The sequence below is a fragment of the Oreochromis niloticus genome, linkage group LG6, assembly GCF_001858045.2.
Source record: "Oreochromis niloticus isolate F11D_XX linkage group LG6, O_niloticus_UMD_NMBU, whole genome shotgun sequence".
NCBI classification, from domain to species: domain Eukaryota; kingdom Metazoa; phylum Chordata; class Actinopteri; order Cichliformes; family Cichlidae; genus Oreochromis; species Oreochromis niloticus.
The window spans coordinates 2,035,640-2,052,605 of record NC_031971.2 but is presented as its reverse complement, the minus strand read 5'-3'; the positions used below and the strand labels follow the sequence as shown (position 1 = coordinate 2,052,605).

Genomic DNA, 16,966 nt, shown 5'->3' with positions numbered 1-16,966 from the left:
CTCGTGCTTCATCGGGATTCCTAGGCAATTCAGTGCGCGCGCCCTCAAGTCCAGCTTCAGCAGCAGCACGCGCACCTCAGGAGACAGGATCGGGCATCTGCAGAGCCCGAGACGTTTCTAAATAAAACCGGAATAACGCCATGAGATTACATCGTCTTTGATGGAGGTGATGTTTTGGTAGGAACCTCTGTCGTAAGATGCTGTGGTGTTGCGCGAGGATCCTGAACACCACAATGAAGCTGCTATTTTTGGTGGCACTCTTATGGCGCGGGGCATTGTGCGGATCTCCGAGCGTCCAGATTGGTAGGATTTTTATATCTGTCGTCGCCCGATCGTTGTCATCCTCACTTTTCCTGTTCCATCGTGTATTAAAGCTCGTCTTTTACCCGTTTAAACCTTTCCTTTTCATTGTCTTTCCGTGTCTTCTTTATTGGCCCGTGGGCCTCTCTCATCTCCATCCTCTTTATCCTGCTGTCAGTAACGCCAGGCCTCGTGATTGCACGGCTGCTGCTGCTGCTGCAGTGTTCTAATTGAGTTAATATGTTCATCATTTAAATAGTAAATTAATAAATAGATCAAAAAATAAAATGAATTATATGCGTCCCAAATGTCTTACTAACAATGCAGTATTCCGTCAATCTGCAATTGCTCCTGTGTGCACAGAAGTCTTAATGGTGCTGTCATAGGGACAAGTGAAGATCTAAGTTCACTGAAACGCAGCACATGAGACTTATTTCCTGAACTGCATTTCTTGTTGGACCTTACACGTGTATATCTATCAAGCCCCTAGTGGAAGTGGGTGATTTTCAGCATTTCATTAAAATGTTAGAATAAGCTATAATGAACATTACTGGTTGTTTCTGTAAAGTTTTCCATTATTACACTTAGTTAGCTTTCAGATCTACAGTATTTGATGTTATTCAGAGTTTCAGTCACATTACACTGCTTTTACATTTGAACTACAAATCTCATACTTTACATACATGATACAGTGCTGGAAAAATTAAAAAAATAAAACCAATTCTGTCATCTGAGGACTGCATAGGTCTAAAAATGTAGCTTTTCACAAAAAGCTAGTTCCACACATTGGTTAAGGTTTATTAAAATATATTAATATAAATCAAATTGAGAAGGCTCAAATAACACGTTGCAAACAATAATTGCACTATGAGGGTATTGAAAATGTTATTGAAAATGTTTCTTAAATATTTCTGAAAAATATGCAAACATTAGAAAAATATCTCTGTAATTTTTAGGTTTCTGGCAGTTTACAATATTAGTTTTGCAAATGTGAGCCTTCGGGTTAAAGGCTCATTCTTGTATCACTCTATTCCACCCTAAAGAGGACTTTGGATCACTAAGTATCACTGCAGTTCTTTTTGTCCTCAGCCCCTGATGATGTCTGATTTAGGAGTGACATGACATTAACAATGTGACAGCTGTAGCAGGAGCGTGTCTAGAGAGGGGTGTGGGGTGGCACCAGGGACCAGTTTACCTTTTGTAATTAAATTACAGAAAAAGATTTTGCCAAATAACCTACTTTTTGAGACACACTACTTAAAAATGGCAAAACACTTAGGATCTATCAATATGTTAAACGTGTTAGCTCACCATTTCCATTGCTGGTAGTCCAGCAGTCCAGCTCCCAAAGACAACAACTAACTGTGGCCACCAGAGGGCAGTAAATTATAGGATTAAGATTGGCACTTAAAGACACTTAAAGACTATATAGAGGCAATGAAAGGCATTTTTTCCAAAGTTATACCATTTTACTATATGACGAATCAGTCCAGCATTTCAAAGTATAAATGCTTTCAAAGATATGAACTCTAAACCTGCAAGGGGCTCTTAAATAGAAAAAAAAATCAATTGTGAAAAACAAATAAGACAAAATTATACATTTCTTAAGCAGAGGGTTTGCTGACCTATCTATAATGGGCAGCTTATCTGCCACATCAAGGCAGTTCCACAAAGTCTCCAGATGCTACTGCTGATATGGGTCTGTGAATGCAATCAGGCAGAAGAGAAGTATCTTTGGGCTGATTAAGGGATGGGAGCTTTAATTATTATATATTCTAACCTAACAGAGAAGCATATATTATATATGTATACTTCAAAGGATTTATATTTCATGTGCTATGATGAAAACACATGAAATATCAAGAATAATTTAAAAAAAATTAATTACTAATTTAAAGGGGAAGGAAGAAGAAGTAAAACACACTTAAAGATCTACCAAACTGTGCTGGTGCTTCCCAGACTAAATTGTGTTTATTCATAGGCATGAAGTCCATTTCCTTATTTAACATCAAGCAAGTAATTTATATACTTAGCAATGAATAACATGGCCCCTAGAATAACAGCTAGTCTTGCAAGACCCAGCTGCTGTGTCCACATGATAGAATTGGTAGTCTGATGCTAACAAGACACTAACCCTAAACACCTAATCTTAACACCTAACCCCTTAATGCAGCTCTAACCACAATGCCATGGCTGCCAGAGGTAAGGGTATGATAACCGTCTGAATAAATGCTTCGCATAAAAGTTGAATGAAAATATAATTTTCTTAATTGTCATATTTAAGAATTTCAGGTTATTACCTTATTACCTTCCCTGGATTTTTAAAATATTCTAACTAGCCAAACCTCAGTTATTTTAATGTATTTCTTCCAAATTATAGATCTTAATTTCTGAGGTATATTCAATAATGGCCTCAGATTTCAATGTGCCATATGATATATGAAGCTAAAAGCACTCATCATTATATATGTTCAAACTTTGAACCAAAAGATAAACATTTTTAAGCAAATCACAGACAGTGAATCAGAAAATGTTTTAAAAATGTATCTATTTATAACATTAAAACAGCACAGCTTAAGACCAATTGAAGCATCTTCCACAGGTGGGAAGCTACAACCTCAAAAGCAGTCTCTTTATTTTCTGTAATGTGACCAGAGGTACCACCTGCAAACTGAACCCCAAGATGCTCTCTGATGTTTTCATGAGAGTGGGAATGTGTGTGGATACTACATAGAAAGAACTTAGGCACAGGAAAAAGTGACTGTATGAATGTGTGAATGAATCATGTTGTATAAAGCGCGTTGAGTACTCAAGTACAGTAGAAAAGCACTATACAAGAACAGTGCATTTACCAATCCTACTTTATGACCAGCCTGTGTAAAGACATCACACATTACCTTATAGAGGACTCTGTGCAAATCCTTGAAGCAGCATTCTGGACAATAATTGAGGTATGACAGCATGTAAAAACATTTCCATTTCACCTGAAGTTCTGGAATGCATGACTTGATGCCAGAGACAATGGTTCTAGTAGACAAACTACACAAAGTGGTATAGTGGAAATATTTGTATAAAGCTACTTTCAGATGCTCCCTTATTCCCACAGGATCACCACTGCAGGAACCTCTGTATGTTTGATTTGGCAGATTTTTATGCCAGATGCCTGTGTTGATGCAACCCGAGGGATTTGTCACCTACCGGGATATAACAGGGGATTGTTCACTTTGTAGGCAAATGTGTAAACAATTACACTGTGGAGCCATAATTTAAAACATAATATTTCAGAAATATAGTATATTCTATACAATTTGTAGATTATAGTGTAGAATATCAGATATGTGTACACATACAAGGAATTTAGCTTATGTGCTTAACAGAATAGACAAACAGACAATAGCAAAATGACTCAGAAAATAAAGCATATTTATATTTATATGTGCAGAGTGCAGATCCATCCATTCATTCTCTTCTGCTTATCCTTATGAGGGCTGAAGCCTATCCCAGCTACCATAGGGCGAGAGGTGGGGTACACTCTGGACAGGTTGCCAGTCTGTTGCAGACCTAACACATAGATACAGACAAAAATTCACACTCTCATTCACACCTATGGGCAATTTAGAATCACCAGTTTACCTAACCCCTCTAACTGCATGTCTTTGGACTGTGGGAGGAAGCCAGTGTACCCAGACAGAACCCACACAAACACGGGGAAAACATGACTCCACATAGAAAGGCCCCGGCCACATAGTGGAGATGAAATCTGAACCTTCTTGCTGTAAGGTAACAGTGCTAACCACTGTGCCATGGGTATATAATGAAATAAAATCATGAAATAAATGAGGTATGGATAACTGTTAATTATATATACAGTATGTATTTCCAGATTTGTGAATATCCAGCCCTACATTTACTGTCACATTTGCACCAATTTAGAATCACCTATTAAAATAATCCTGCTGAGTGGGGACTGTGGGACGACAGCTGAGTACCCACAGAGAACACGCACAGACATCCAAACTCCATACAGACAGTAGATGGCCATAGAGCTAATCACCACCAACACTGACATATCCCCCTTTCTTGTGTCCAGTAGGCTAGTTTATGTGTGTTTTTTCTTAGATGAAGTCAGTTATGTCTTAAGTTTTAAAAAATGTTCTAGCCTTTCTTGTCTGGCAGCTTTTGCAATCAGAATTATGATCTAAATGCAGTTAGGTGGCAAACACATTTGCTTTTCCAAGATGAGCTCTATAAATTCTCTCTTGGCTACTCTTGTTCATGTGTTTCTTTTAAATGGTAATTTATTAATTTCTATGAACATTATTTCTGATATTAAAGTACATGTGTAACATAACGGTGTCAAAGCTGAAAGGTAGGAGAGAGAGAGAAAAGGGCAGAAAATATATAAAAGGATAAAGAGAACAGAGAAGCAATAAATCGCCAAAAGCTGCAAGTTTAAGAAAAAAACATACAAGAAAACAATCACAAACGGCACCTAGAAGAGAAAAACAAATCAACCGTCTTGTGTTGTATTTGTGTGTGTGTGCGTGTGTGTGTGTATGTTTATGTGTATGCATAAGGTTCCTGGCTCCAGGATTGCCTGTGCAGTGGGTGATATGTTTGAGTGTATAATGCCCACTTGAAACATGTGGAGTGTGTTCTGTGCAGAGGTTTGTGTAAGTTGTAAGTTGGGACTTGCAACATTTTGATGGTATTTAAGCATATTTGTGTCCAGGTACCCTTAATGGAGAGATCTCACTCTCATTTTTCAGCTGGAAGTAAAATTGGGTCATCAGTTTTTAACAATAACATTTTTGATAACAATTTAGGGATAAAAAGATTTAGAAATGCTCTTGCCCATGTATGTATTTCTAAGTACAGCTGATGGCTGTTTTCTATATGATGGACTTGCTGATATTCAAGAAATTAACTGTTGCTGATTCCATAATTTGATAAAAGTTATTTGAATGAAAATAAGTTTTCTCTTGAATTCTGGACACCCATTTGGATTGTTCCAAATGGGTGTCAGTTTACATGAGGTAAAGGAAGACTTTGTTATTTTTAGAAATTCCCACCAGGATGTCAGAGAAGTGTTTATGCAAAGACTTTTAAGGCAGTTATGATTCTTAACTCTAGAGCTAATAAAAGGCAAATCAGAGATTTTTAATTTTCTGCAGAATGCTTGTTCTAGGTCCAACCATGGGTTGTCTACTGAGCTTGATTTGATCCAATTTGAAAAACAGCAGTCTACCGGCTAAGAAGTAGTGATAAAAGTTCCTCATCCAAGCTGTATGTGATATCTTACTGAGTCCTTCAAACCTCTGCTGGCACCATGACCAGCTGCTGACGGTAGCTGGTGAGAGCATCTCCTCGGTGATAACAGCAAGTAAGCAACAACCTAAAGCTTCTACAGGCCTACTATCCAGCAGCTAATGGTGGATCTCAGGAAGCAACTCAAGTTTCCAGCACACATTGCAGAAACATCTTTGTGCCCAGATATTGTGATAATGTCAGAGGCCTCAAGACAGATAGCTCTGATAGAATTGATGGCTCCTTGGAGACTGCATAGAGGAGGCACTTGGAAGGAAGCTGGCCAAATGCCAGGCTCTTCTGGAAGCGTGTTGGAGACAGGGTTAGCGAGCATGTCCTGTGGAAGTAGGCTGCAGAGGGGTCACTGGCCAGTCTCTCCACAGAGCCTACACACTGCTAAGCTTCTAGGTGCTTGTGGATTGAGAGGGATGATCCATGGCCAAATGCTGCTGGGACGCAAGCTAGGGCATGATCAACCTCGGCTGGGTCACCTGGGTGAGGGTGTATGATGTTTTAAGATCCAAGATCCTAATGAACCCAGGATACATCACTAATGATGCATCCCAGCTCATCCATTGGCTGTATCTTTCATCATCTGTGCAGACATTTCTGAAAAAAAATTTTTTTCTGCCTGTCCCATTTGGTTCTTTTGCCATCAGAATTATTGTCTAAAGGCAAAGAAAGATGCCCAACAGATTTACTTTACCAAATGGACCATCCCAGCCTTGCCGTAATGGTCTATTTGATTCACCTTTGCTTTGCTTTTATTGTTTATTTTATTTTATTTTCACTTGCTAAACACGGGACAGACTTGACAAACAGACAAAAAATACATATATCAATCACCTGGATCACCTGTTGAGAAAGAAAAAAGAGAAAACAAGCAAAAAAAAGAGAGCAGTATAATAAACAACATCATTGCGATGATCTATGTGAATATAACAGTAAATACTAAATGTTAAATATTATTGTGCAGCACGTAGGATCGACATCGCACAGTGTGCTTTGACGTAGGAGCCAAAAAGGGTGTAGTTTGTGTGTGTGAGCACCCGTGTGTACACCCGTGAGCATGAGCGCGCTTGTATTTAAAAGGTTCCTTCATGTAATGATCTGCTAGAGGGTGTGGGGGGCCACAGCCCCGTCCTCCAGGGCATGAAGCAGGTATGGAGGAGATCCAGGCTCCAGACATCCAGAGGCCCTCAGAGCATTTCTGAAATTTCCGATTTATATTTGCATTTCAAGTTATAAAAATGATCTGTTAGAGACATCATAGTAAAAAAATCACATTTTCCCCACTCTGATGTTGTTTTTTGTGTGCTTTTAGACCAGTTGTGGTAATACAGTATGTGGAAATGAAAAAAACAATGTCAGACATGTGAGTTTGTGCTGAAAGTAATGTTACCAAAGAAGGCAAGGTAAACCGTTGCTAAAGGTGAAATACCACAGAGAGCTATGTGTTATAAATCTACCTTCCACATCTGTTACAGTCTTACTAATGGTAATGTTTATGTTTAATTAACAACACTGTGCGTCTTTGTTTTGAGTTGTAACAGGACAAATGTGAGTGAACTGTGGAGAGGTGAATGTACCGATGTTTTGGACATATGAGTCTTTTAGAAAGAAAATGTCTGCCTGAGATAGATATCTCTGTCTCAGGCAGACTCTAGTTCAGAATTACTGATTAGTATTTCTATTGCTGTTCCTAAAACCAGACAACCGGGGAGTTCTGAGTCAGGAAGGGTTCCCAATGTAAAATGTTTACCAAATCAAACATGCTGATAAATAATAAGATTTCCATATGGGATTGGCCAGGGCCTGGCTTAACACACAGGTTGTCAGACAAGAGACAAGCTGGCTGAAGTGGTAGAAAGTGTCCCCATGTGGAAAAGACTGGTGATTGGAGCAGACTTCAGTGGACATGTAGGTAAATGGAAGAAAGGTGATGAGGAGGTGTCAGGTAGGTATGAAGTTTAGGAGAGAAATGCATAACATTTGAACTAATATAAAACAAATAAAAAACTGCTGAGATCCCATATCACATTATAAAAACATTTTGACGAAACTAAAACAAACATTTTAGCAATTGTTAATGAAGGATTGCAATTTCTTTGTTGGTTTTTTTAAGACAGAAAGTGGTAAAAATGTCACTATCTCAACATTTTTGTAGCTAGAAAACCTGTTTCTCCACTTAGTTTTGTTTTTCTTTATGATCACGACCTTCTCTGTCTCTGTTTGTCTCAGGTGGTTTATTTCCCAGGGGTGCAGATCAGGAGTACAGTGCATTCCGAGTTGGCATGGTTCAGTTTGGGATGGCAGATTTCAGACTAACTCCACACATAGATAACCTGGAGGTGGCCAACAGCTTTGCTGTTACTAACTGCTGTAAGTATTGATCTCTTCATTTTTTAACAAAAAAAAAAAAAGAGTTCTTTTTATTGGGTCATTATTTAAAAGTCTAGAATAAAAACTACAAACATATCCTAAATGTAATTTTGACAGGTCAAAACGTATTTGTGTTATGAAGAATATAATTAGAATTTTGGCTAGTTTTTAGTATTCATTCTTTTATTGCTTGCAATAATTATTGGTGCTGGTAATGGCAATATGTAGCAATAATTGTGCAGTGTGCTGCAGCTGTTCATCCTAACCCTAAACCCTTCAATTCAGTTTTATTTATATAGCACTAAATCACAACAGAGAAACAATACAGAGAAAACAGAGAAAACCCCAACAATCAGATGACTGACTATGAACAACAGCTATGGTGACACTGGGAAGCAAAAACCCCTTTTTAACAGGAAGAAATCTCATGGAAGCTGAAGGCTCTGCCTCCCGTTCTACTTTTAAATATCCTAGGAACCACAGTATGCCCACAGTCTGAGAGCAAAGTGCTCTATTGGAGTGATACGGTACAGTAAGGTCTATAAGATAGGATAGGGCCTGATTATTCAAGACCTTCCATGTGAGAGGAATGATTTTACATTTGATTCTGGATTTAACAGATAGACACTGAAGTGAAGGCAGTATTGGGAAAATATGCTCTGTCTTTCTAGTCCCTGTCAGTACTCTTGCTGCAGCATTTTGGATTAACTGAAGGGTTTTAAGGGGGTTTGTAGGACATCCTGATAATAATGAATTAGAGTAGTCCAACCTAGGAATAATAAATGTATGAACTGGTTTTTCAGCACTCTTACAGGATGTTTTGAATTTTAGAGATATTGTGCAAATGGGACAAAGCAGTGCTACATATTTGTTAATATGGACATTGAAGGACATGTCCATGATTCCCTTACATTGTTACAATGGGCCAAGGTAATGTTATCCAAAGTAAGCATCTGTTCAGATACCATTATACTTGGCCCCCTTTTAAGGGCCAAGTACAATAGCCTATCTACTCATTCCTGTAGTTTAACTTATTGGTGTGTGTTATCTGGTTTTATGGATAGAAAAAATTGTGTCCTCTGCAAGGCAGTGAAAATGTTTTCTATGCCTTCTAATGATTCTGCCAAATGGAAACGCATTGTGTAAACACAATTGGTCCTAGCATGGAACCCTGTGGAACTCCATAATTAACTCTTCATTTACATGAGCAAATTGAAGTGTATTCGATAGATTTCATTTAAACCATTGCAGTGCAGTACCTCTAATACCTACAACATTCTCTAAAGATTGTAAGAAAACATTATCAAACACTGCACTGAGGTCTAGAGTCCACTGTCAGAGGCCATAAGAAGATCATTTGTATTCTTCACTAAAGCTGTTTCTGTACTGTGACGTGTCCTGATAAAATAAAATAAAAGTCTTATGTACAACACAATACAATGTTACATAAACAACAGTGTCCAACACAATCAGAGTGCTTATGGGCAAGAGTTCATGTGCAAGTGGGGGTGGGGCAGTCAGTGAAAAGGCATTGGTGGAGGTCTGGGGGATGGGGGGTTCAGAGGGAAGAGGTGAATGCAGGTCTGGAGTTCATGTGTGTGAGAGTTGCGAGGGACAGAGCAAGGAGTGAATTCAGCATGCTGACAGCCTGATGGACGAAGCTGTCTCTCAGTCTGCTGGTTCTGCCCCAGAGGCTCTTCAGTCTCTTTTACGATGGCAGCAAACTGAAGAAGCTGTTGGATGAATGAGTGGAGTCACCTAATGCAGAGGGCTTTCAGGTGAGGCGGGTGCAGTAGATGTCCTGGAGGGAGAGAAGAGAAGTGCCCACGATCCTCTCCGCTGCTCTCACTACTCGTTGTAACTTTGCAGTGCAGGAGCCATACCACACAGTGATGCAGCTCTTGCTCTCCTCAGTTTGTGGAGGACGTAGAGTCGCTGTTGGACTTTACTGACCAGTGATGCTGTGTTTTTTGACCAAGAGAGATCTTCTGAGATGTGCACACCCAGGAACTTGGTGCTGCTTACCCTCTCCACAGCAGCACCATTGATGGTTAGTGGGGTGTGCAGGGTGTGATGATCTCCTTAGTCTTCTCCACATTCAGGGCATATTGTCACTCAGCCAGATGGTTAACTTCACTCCTGTAGTAGGTCTCATCGTTGTTGCTGATGTGACCTACCACAGTTGTGTCATCTGCAAATTTGATGAAGACGCTGGAGCTGTGTGATGGTGTGCTGTCGTGGGTCAGCAGACTGAAGAGAAGGAGGCTCAACACACATCATTGGGGAGCCCCTGTATTCAGTGTTCTTGTGTTGGAGGTGTTGCAGCTGACCATACTGTCTACTGTCTTCCTGTCAGGAAATCCAGCAGCCAGTTACACAGCAAGGTGCTGATCCCCAGCAGATCCAGTTTGTGAATGAGTTGCTGGGGAATGATCGTTTAGAATGCTGAACTGAAGTCTATGAGCAGCATTCTGACGTATGAGTCTCTAGTGTCCAGATGTGTGAGGGCTGAGTAATGGGCAGTTGAGATTGCATCATCGGTCAAGCAGTTTGACCAGTATGTGAACTGAAATGGATCCAGGTTGGGGGGAAGAGATGTTTTAAATGGATGCATGACTAACTGTTCAAAGCACTTGAGGGTGAGTGCGACCAGATGGTAATTCTTAAAGCAGGAGAGAGGAGACTTCTTTGGTACAGGAATGATGGTGGAGGCTTTGAGGCATGTGGGAACGACAGCCTGGCTCAGTGATGTATTAAAGATGTCTGTGAAGACATCTGTGAGTTCTGCAGCACAGTCCCTCACTGCTCGTCCAGCTTTGCAAAATCCTTCTGGAGTATTGCCTTTTCGCTTCTCTGGTGCCAGGTGACAGGTTTGCCCTTGCTGTTCTTAGGCTCACCTCATCCCCAACTCTGAAGACTGCATTTCTCTCCCTCAGAAGCCTGTAGACCTCACCTGTGAGGCATGGTTTCTGATTGGCCTGGATAGTGATAGTCCTAGTCTCTGCACTCTGAGATATAGGAAATGACAGTTCCTGTATATTCCTGCAGGTCTGTGGTGTTGTCATGTGTGGCGGCCTGTTTAAAGACCTCCCAGTCTGTGGTGGAAAAACAGTCTTCCATTGCCTCTGAGGCCACATACGTACCTGCTTATAAACTGGTTTGGTGACTTTGACCAGTGGCTTGTATGCTGGAATTAGCAAAACAGTTTTGTGATCAGAGGCAATTCAATTCAATTGCGGCCATGTGTATTTCATGGTGTCATGCTCTTGGTGGCGCTGTCACTTGGTGTTCGCTCGCTTTGTGGTAGAGTATCACTTCCTGTTCCTGCTCAAACACAGTGGTGTTTCTGAGTAGCTTTTCTGCTTAGCAATTTAATTTAAATCTTTTGATACATCCCTTTTTCATAGTATAATCTTAACGTGCTTCATCTGAATCACCCTTTCTGTGTACTCACTACCTAATTTATAGCCAAAGTATTCACTCACTGTCTCTTTACTGTTTCGCTAGCTTAGCTTAGCTCGTAGCCGACTCGTTAGCACCATGGCTACTTCACCTGTCCCTCCTGCACTTTCCTGCTCATTGTGTCAGATGTTTAGTTACTCCTCGGCCTCCTTTAGCAATAATGATACCTGTAACAAATGTAGCATATCTGCAGCTCTGGAGGCCAGGATTACTGAATTGGAGACTCGGCTTCGCACAAGGGGGACAAGGCCTCAGCGTGAGGAACGACGATGGAATACGTATCCTCGATTTTGCGGCGGCACACAATCTGGCTGTTACCAACACATTCTTTAAGAAGCGGCCATCGCACCTAGCCACCTATACCAGCGGTGGACATGCAACTCAGATCGACTATTGGATGGTTCGGCGACGAGACCTCAAACAGGTCACGGACACCAAAGTAATTCCATATGAATCCGTGGCCCCCCAGCACCGTCTACTCGTCATGGATACGAAGATTGTCAAGCCAAAGCTGCCCAGATGCCGGACAGGACCAAAACGATTCAAATGGTGGAAGGCGAAGGAGCACAAGGAGAAACTGACAACTATGCTCCTCTCACTTGCACTAAACACTGACCAAACCTGCTGAGAAGATGTGGACAGAAGCGGCGGAGCGCATTCACAACATTGCGGAGGACACTGTTGGTTCAACAAAACCAGGCAGAAAATACATTGAGAAACAGGTCTGGTGGTGGAATGAGGAGGTACAAAAAGCAATAAAAGCAAAGAAGCTGGCCTATAAGACTTGGTGGCGATCGCGAGCGCATGAAGATCTCACCCGATACCGCTCGCTGAAATCGGCAGCAAAGAGGGCAATGGCCTTCGCGAAAAGACGACACTACCAAGATCTTTATGACCAGCTTCAAACCCCAGAGGGGGCCAATAACATCTACCGACTTGCCAAAGCCCGCCACTGCACGAAGCAGGACTTTGATACGAACCATGTTGTCCAAATCAAGGGAGCCGACGGGCAGGTTCTGCGAGACCCCTGAGACATCCTTCAGCGCTGGTCAGATTATTTCGCTGGAATCAGCAAAGAAGAATTTACACATCCACCTATCCCGCCCGCGGACCCAGTCGCAGGGCCTGTCACACCAATCACCACTGCCGAAGTCCAAAACACGTTGAAGAAAATGAAAAACGGAAAAGCCACAGGACCAGACGACATCCCAGCTGAAATCTGGAAGATGATGGGCGACCGCGGTACAACATACCTTGCGGCACTCTTCAACCATATCACGGTCGAAGACAAAGCCCCCCAAGCTTGGACATCGAGCATCACAGTGCCCATCTGGAAAGGCAAGGGAGACGTCACAGAGTGCACCAACTATCGACCAATTCGTCTACTCTGCCATGCAATGAAGATCTTCGAACGTGTCCTGGAAAATCGGATCCGTCAACTGGTCACAATCACCCCGAATCAATGCGGCTTTGTTAAGGGCTGTGGAACTATCGATGCCATACACGCGGCCCGTTTGCTGATGGAAAAGCACCGGGAAAAGAACAAGACGGTGCACATGGTCTTCCTGGATCTGGAAAAGGCATTCGACAGGGTCCCCCACAAGCTTATTTGGCGATCATTACGAACTCACGGTGCCCCGGAAGCTTATGTGAAATGGACTCAGCTGCTCTACCGTAATGTCACAAGCGAGGTCCGATGTTCAGCGGGAACATCACCAGCCTTCCCGATTACCGTTGGCGCCCGCCAGGGCTCGGCCCTCTCGCCCCTGCTGTTCACTCTCTGTATGGACTCCGCGACGGCTGATCTGCAATCACCACATCCATGGAGCCTCCTGTATGCAGATGATGTGTGCCTATCAGAAACAGAAAACTGCCTAGCCCTGCAGACCCAAACACAAGCATGGAAAGACTGGCTCTCCAAAAACGGCATGCGCCTGAACATCAAGAAGACTGAGTACCTTGAATGTGGCCCCCAGACCAACAGTGCCATCACTATTGACGGCGAGCCGCTGACAAAAGTTGCCCAATTCAAGTACCTCGAGTCCCTTGTCACCTCAGACTGCGAAACCCTACCAGATGCCAGACTCCGTGTCAACACAGCGTGGTTGACACGCCCTTGATAGGAAGAAGTGGAGGAAGGCATGCAAGATAGCGGACCCTGCGTCGCGGGATATAAACCGCTAGGAAGAAGAAGAAGAAGAAGAAGAGACTCGGCTTCGCACCCTTCATTCACCCGTAGCTAGCCAGGCCCCTGTAGCTGGTGCAGCTGAAGATAGCGCAGGCGCCGCTAGCTGTTCCCCGGCAGACCCCAAGCAGCTGGGGAAAGAGGGCGGGTGGGTGACGGTGAGGAGGAAGCATAGTCCTAAACAGAAGCCCCAGGTACACCACCATGTGTACACCACCATGTTCATGTGTCTAACCGTTTTTCCCCACTCGGCGACACACCCGCCGGGGGTCAAACTCTGGTAATTGGTGATTCTGTTCTCAGACATGTGAAGCTAGAGACACCGGCAACCATAGTCAATTGTCTTCCAGGGGCCAGAGCAGGCGACATTGAAGGAAATTTAAAAATGCTGGCTAAGGGTAAACGTAAATACAGTAAGATCATAATTCACGTCGGCAGTAATGACACCCGGTTACGCCAATCGGAGGTCACTAAAATCAATATTGAATCGGTGTGTAACTTTGCCAAAACAATGTCGGACTCTGTAGTTTTCTCTGGTCCCCTCCCCAATCTGACCAGGAGTGACATGTTTAGCCGCATGTTCTCCTTAAATTGCTGGCTGTCTGAGTGGTGTCCCAGAAACGATGTGGGCTTCATAGATAATTGGCAAACCTTCTGGAGGAAACCTGGTCTTGTTAGGAGAGACAGCATCCATCCCACTTTGGATGGAGCAGCTCTCATTTCTAGAAATATGGACCAATTTATTAAACCCCCCAAAATATGACTATCCAGAGTTGGGACCAGGAAGCAGAGTTGCAGTCTTACACGCCTCTCTGCAGCTTCGCTCCTCCTGCTACCCCCCCAAAAACCCATCTCCATTGAGACTGTGTCAGCTCCCAAAAAGACAAAAAACAAACCAAAAACCAGCAATAAACAACTTAAACATAAAAAATCACAAAGAAAGAACAATACAGTATCCACATCTGAACCAAAGAGTAAAACAGTGAAATGTGGATTATTAAATATTAGGTCTCTCTCCTCCAAGTCTCTGTTAGTACATGACTTAATAATTGATCAACAAATCGATTTACTCTGCCTTACAGAAACCTGGTTGCAGCAGGATGAGTATGTTAGTTTAAATGAATCAACACCCCCGAGTCATTCTAACTACCAGAAATCTCGAAGCACAGGCCGAGGGGGCGGTGTGGCAGCAATTTTTCACACCAGTCTATTAATTAACGAAAGACCAAGACAGACTTTTAATTCATTTGAAAGCCTGATGCTTAGCCTCGTCCACCCCAGCTGTAAAACTCAGAAACCAGTCTTACTTGTTATCATCTATCGTCCACCTGGGCCTTACACAGAGTTTCTCTCTGATTTCTCAGACTTTTTATCTGATTTAGTGCTCAGCTCAGATAAAATAATTATTGTGGGTGATTTTAACATCCATGTAGATGCTAAAAATGACAGCCTCAACATCGCATTTAATCTGTTATTAGACTCAATTGGCTTCTCTCAAAATGTAAAAGAACCCACCTACCACTTTAATCACACTCTAGATCTTGTTTTAACATATGGCATAGAAACTGAACATTTAACAGTGTTTCCTGAAAACCCTCTGCTGTCTGATCATTTCCTGATAACATTTACATTTACAATAATTGATTACACAGCAGTGGAGAGTAGACTTTATCAAAGTAGATGTCTTTCTGAAAGTGCTGTAACTAAGTTTAAGAATGTAATCCACCCACTGTTATCATCTTCAATGCCCTGTACCAACATAGAGCAGAGCAGCTATCTGAACGCTACTCCAACAGAGGTTGATTATCTTGTTAATAATTTTACCTCCTCTCTACGTACGACTCTGGATACTGTAGCTCCTGTGAAAACTAAGGTCTCAAATCAGAAGTACCTGACTCCGTGGTATAATTCTCAAACACGTAGCCTAAAGCAGATAACTCGTAAGCTGGAGAGGAAATGGCGTGTCACAAATTTAGAAGATCATCATTTAGCCTGGAGAAATAATTTGCTGCTTTATAAGAAAGCCCTCCGCAAAGCCAGAACATCTTACTATTCGTCACTGATTGAAGAAAATAAGAACAACCCCAGGTTTCTCTTCAGCACTGTAGCCAGGCTGACAAAAAGTCAGAGCTCTACTGAGCCAACAATCCCTTTAACGTTAACTAGTAATGACTTCATGAACTTCTTCACAAATAAAATTTTTATCATTAGAGAAAAAATTACCAATAATCATCCCACAGATGTAATATTATCTACAGCTACTTTTAGTACCATTGATATTCAATTAGACTCTTTTTCTCCAATTGATCTTTCTGAGTTAACTTCAATAATTAATTCCTCCAAACCATCAACGTGTCTTTTAGACCCCATTCCTACAAAACTGCTCAAAGAAGTCCTGCCATTACTTAATTCTTCAATCTTAAATATGATGAACCTATCTCTAATAATCGGCTATGTACCACAGGCCTTCAAGGTTGCTGTAGTTAAACCTTTACTTAAAAAGCCATCTCTAGACCCAGCTGTCTTAGCTAATTATAGGCCAATCTCCAACCTTCCTTTCATATCAAACATCCTTGAAAGAGTAGTTTTCAAACAGCTAACAGATCATCTGCAGAGGAATGGCTTATTTGAAGAGTTTCAGTCAGGTTTCAGAGCTCAGCACAGCACAGAAACAGCTTTAGTGAAGGTTACAAATGATCTTCTTATGGCCTCTGACAGTGGACTCATCTCTGTGCTTGTCCTGCTAGACCTCAGTGCTGCGTTCGATACTGTTGACCATAATATCCTATTAGAGCGATTAGAACATGCTGTAGGTATTACAGGTACTGCACTGCAGTGGTTTGTATCATATCTATCTAATAGACTCCAATTTGTTCAAGTAAATGGAGAGTCCTCTTCACACACTAAGGTCAATTATGGTGTTCCACAGGGTTCAGTGCTAGGACCAATTCTATTTACATTATACATGCTTCCGTTAGGCAGCATCATTAGAAGACATAGCATAGATTTTCAATGCTATGCAGATGACACGCAGCTCTATCTATCCATGAAGCCAGGTATCACAGACCAATTAGTTAAACTGCAGGAATGTCTTAAAGACATAAAGACCTGGATGGCCGCTAACTTTCTGCTTCTTAATTCAGATAAAACTGAGGTTATTGTACTCGGCCCTGAAAATCTTAGAAATATGGTATCTAAGCAGATTCTTACTCTGGATGGCATTACCTTGGCCTCCAGTAATGCTGTGAGGAACCTTCGAGTCATTTTTGACCAGGACGTCCTTCAATGCACATATTAAACAAATATGTAAGACTGCTTTCTTCCATTTGC

General features: G+C 41.8%; 1 protein-coding gene across 6 annotated transcripts in view; it reads left to right on the top strand.

Moving 5' to 3' along the window:
- The first annotated feature begins 9 nt into the window (after positions 1 to 9).
- glur2a (glutamate receptor subunit 2A) overlaps positions 10 to 16,966 on the top strand; it is a 123,221-nt gene continuing 106,264 nt past the window's right edge. For 2 of the 6 annotated variants that reach the window (XR_003220294.1, XM_005457611.3), the window contains exons 1-2: positions 10 to 303; positions 7,849 to 7,989. Coding sequence is in view for 5 of the 6 variants with exons in the window: in XM_005457611.3 (XP_005457668.1) it covers positions 198 to 303; positions 7,849 to 7,989 (247 nt within the window). In the remaining variant the exon portion in view is untranslated. 6 annotated transcript variants of the gene reach the window in all.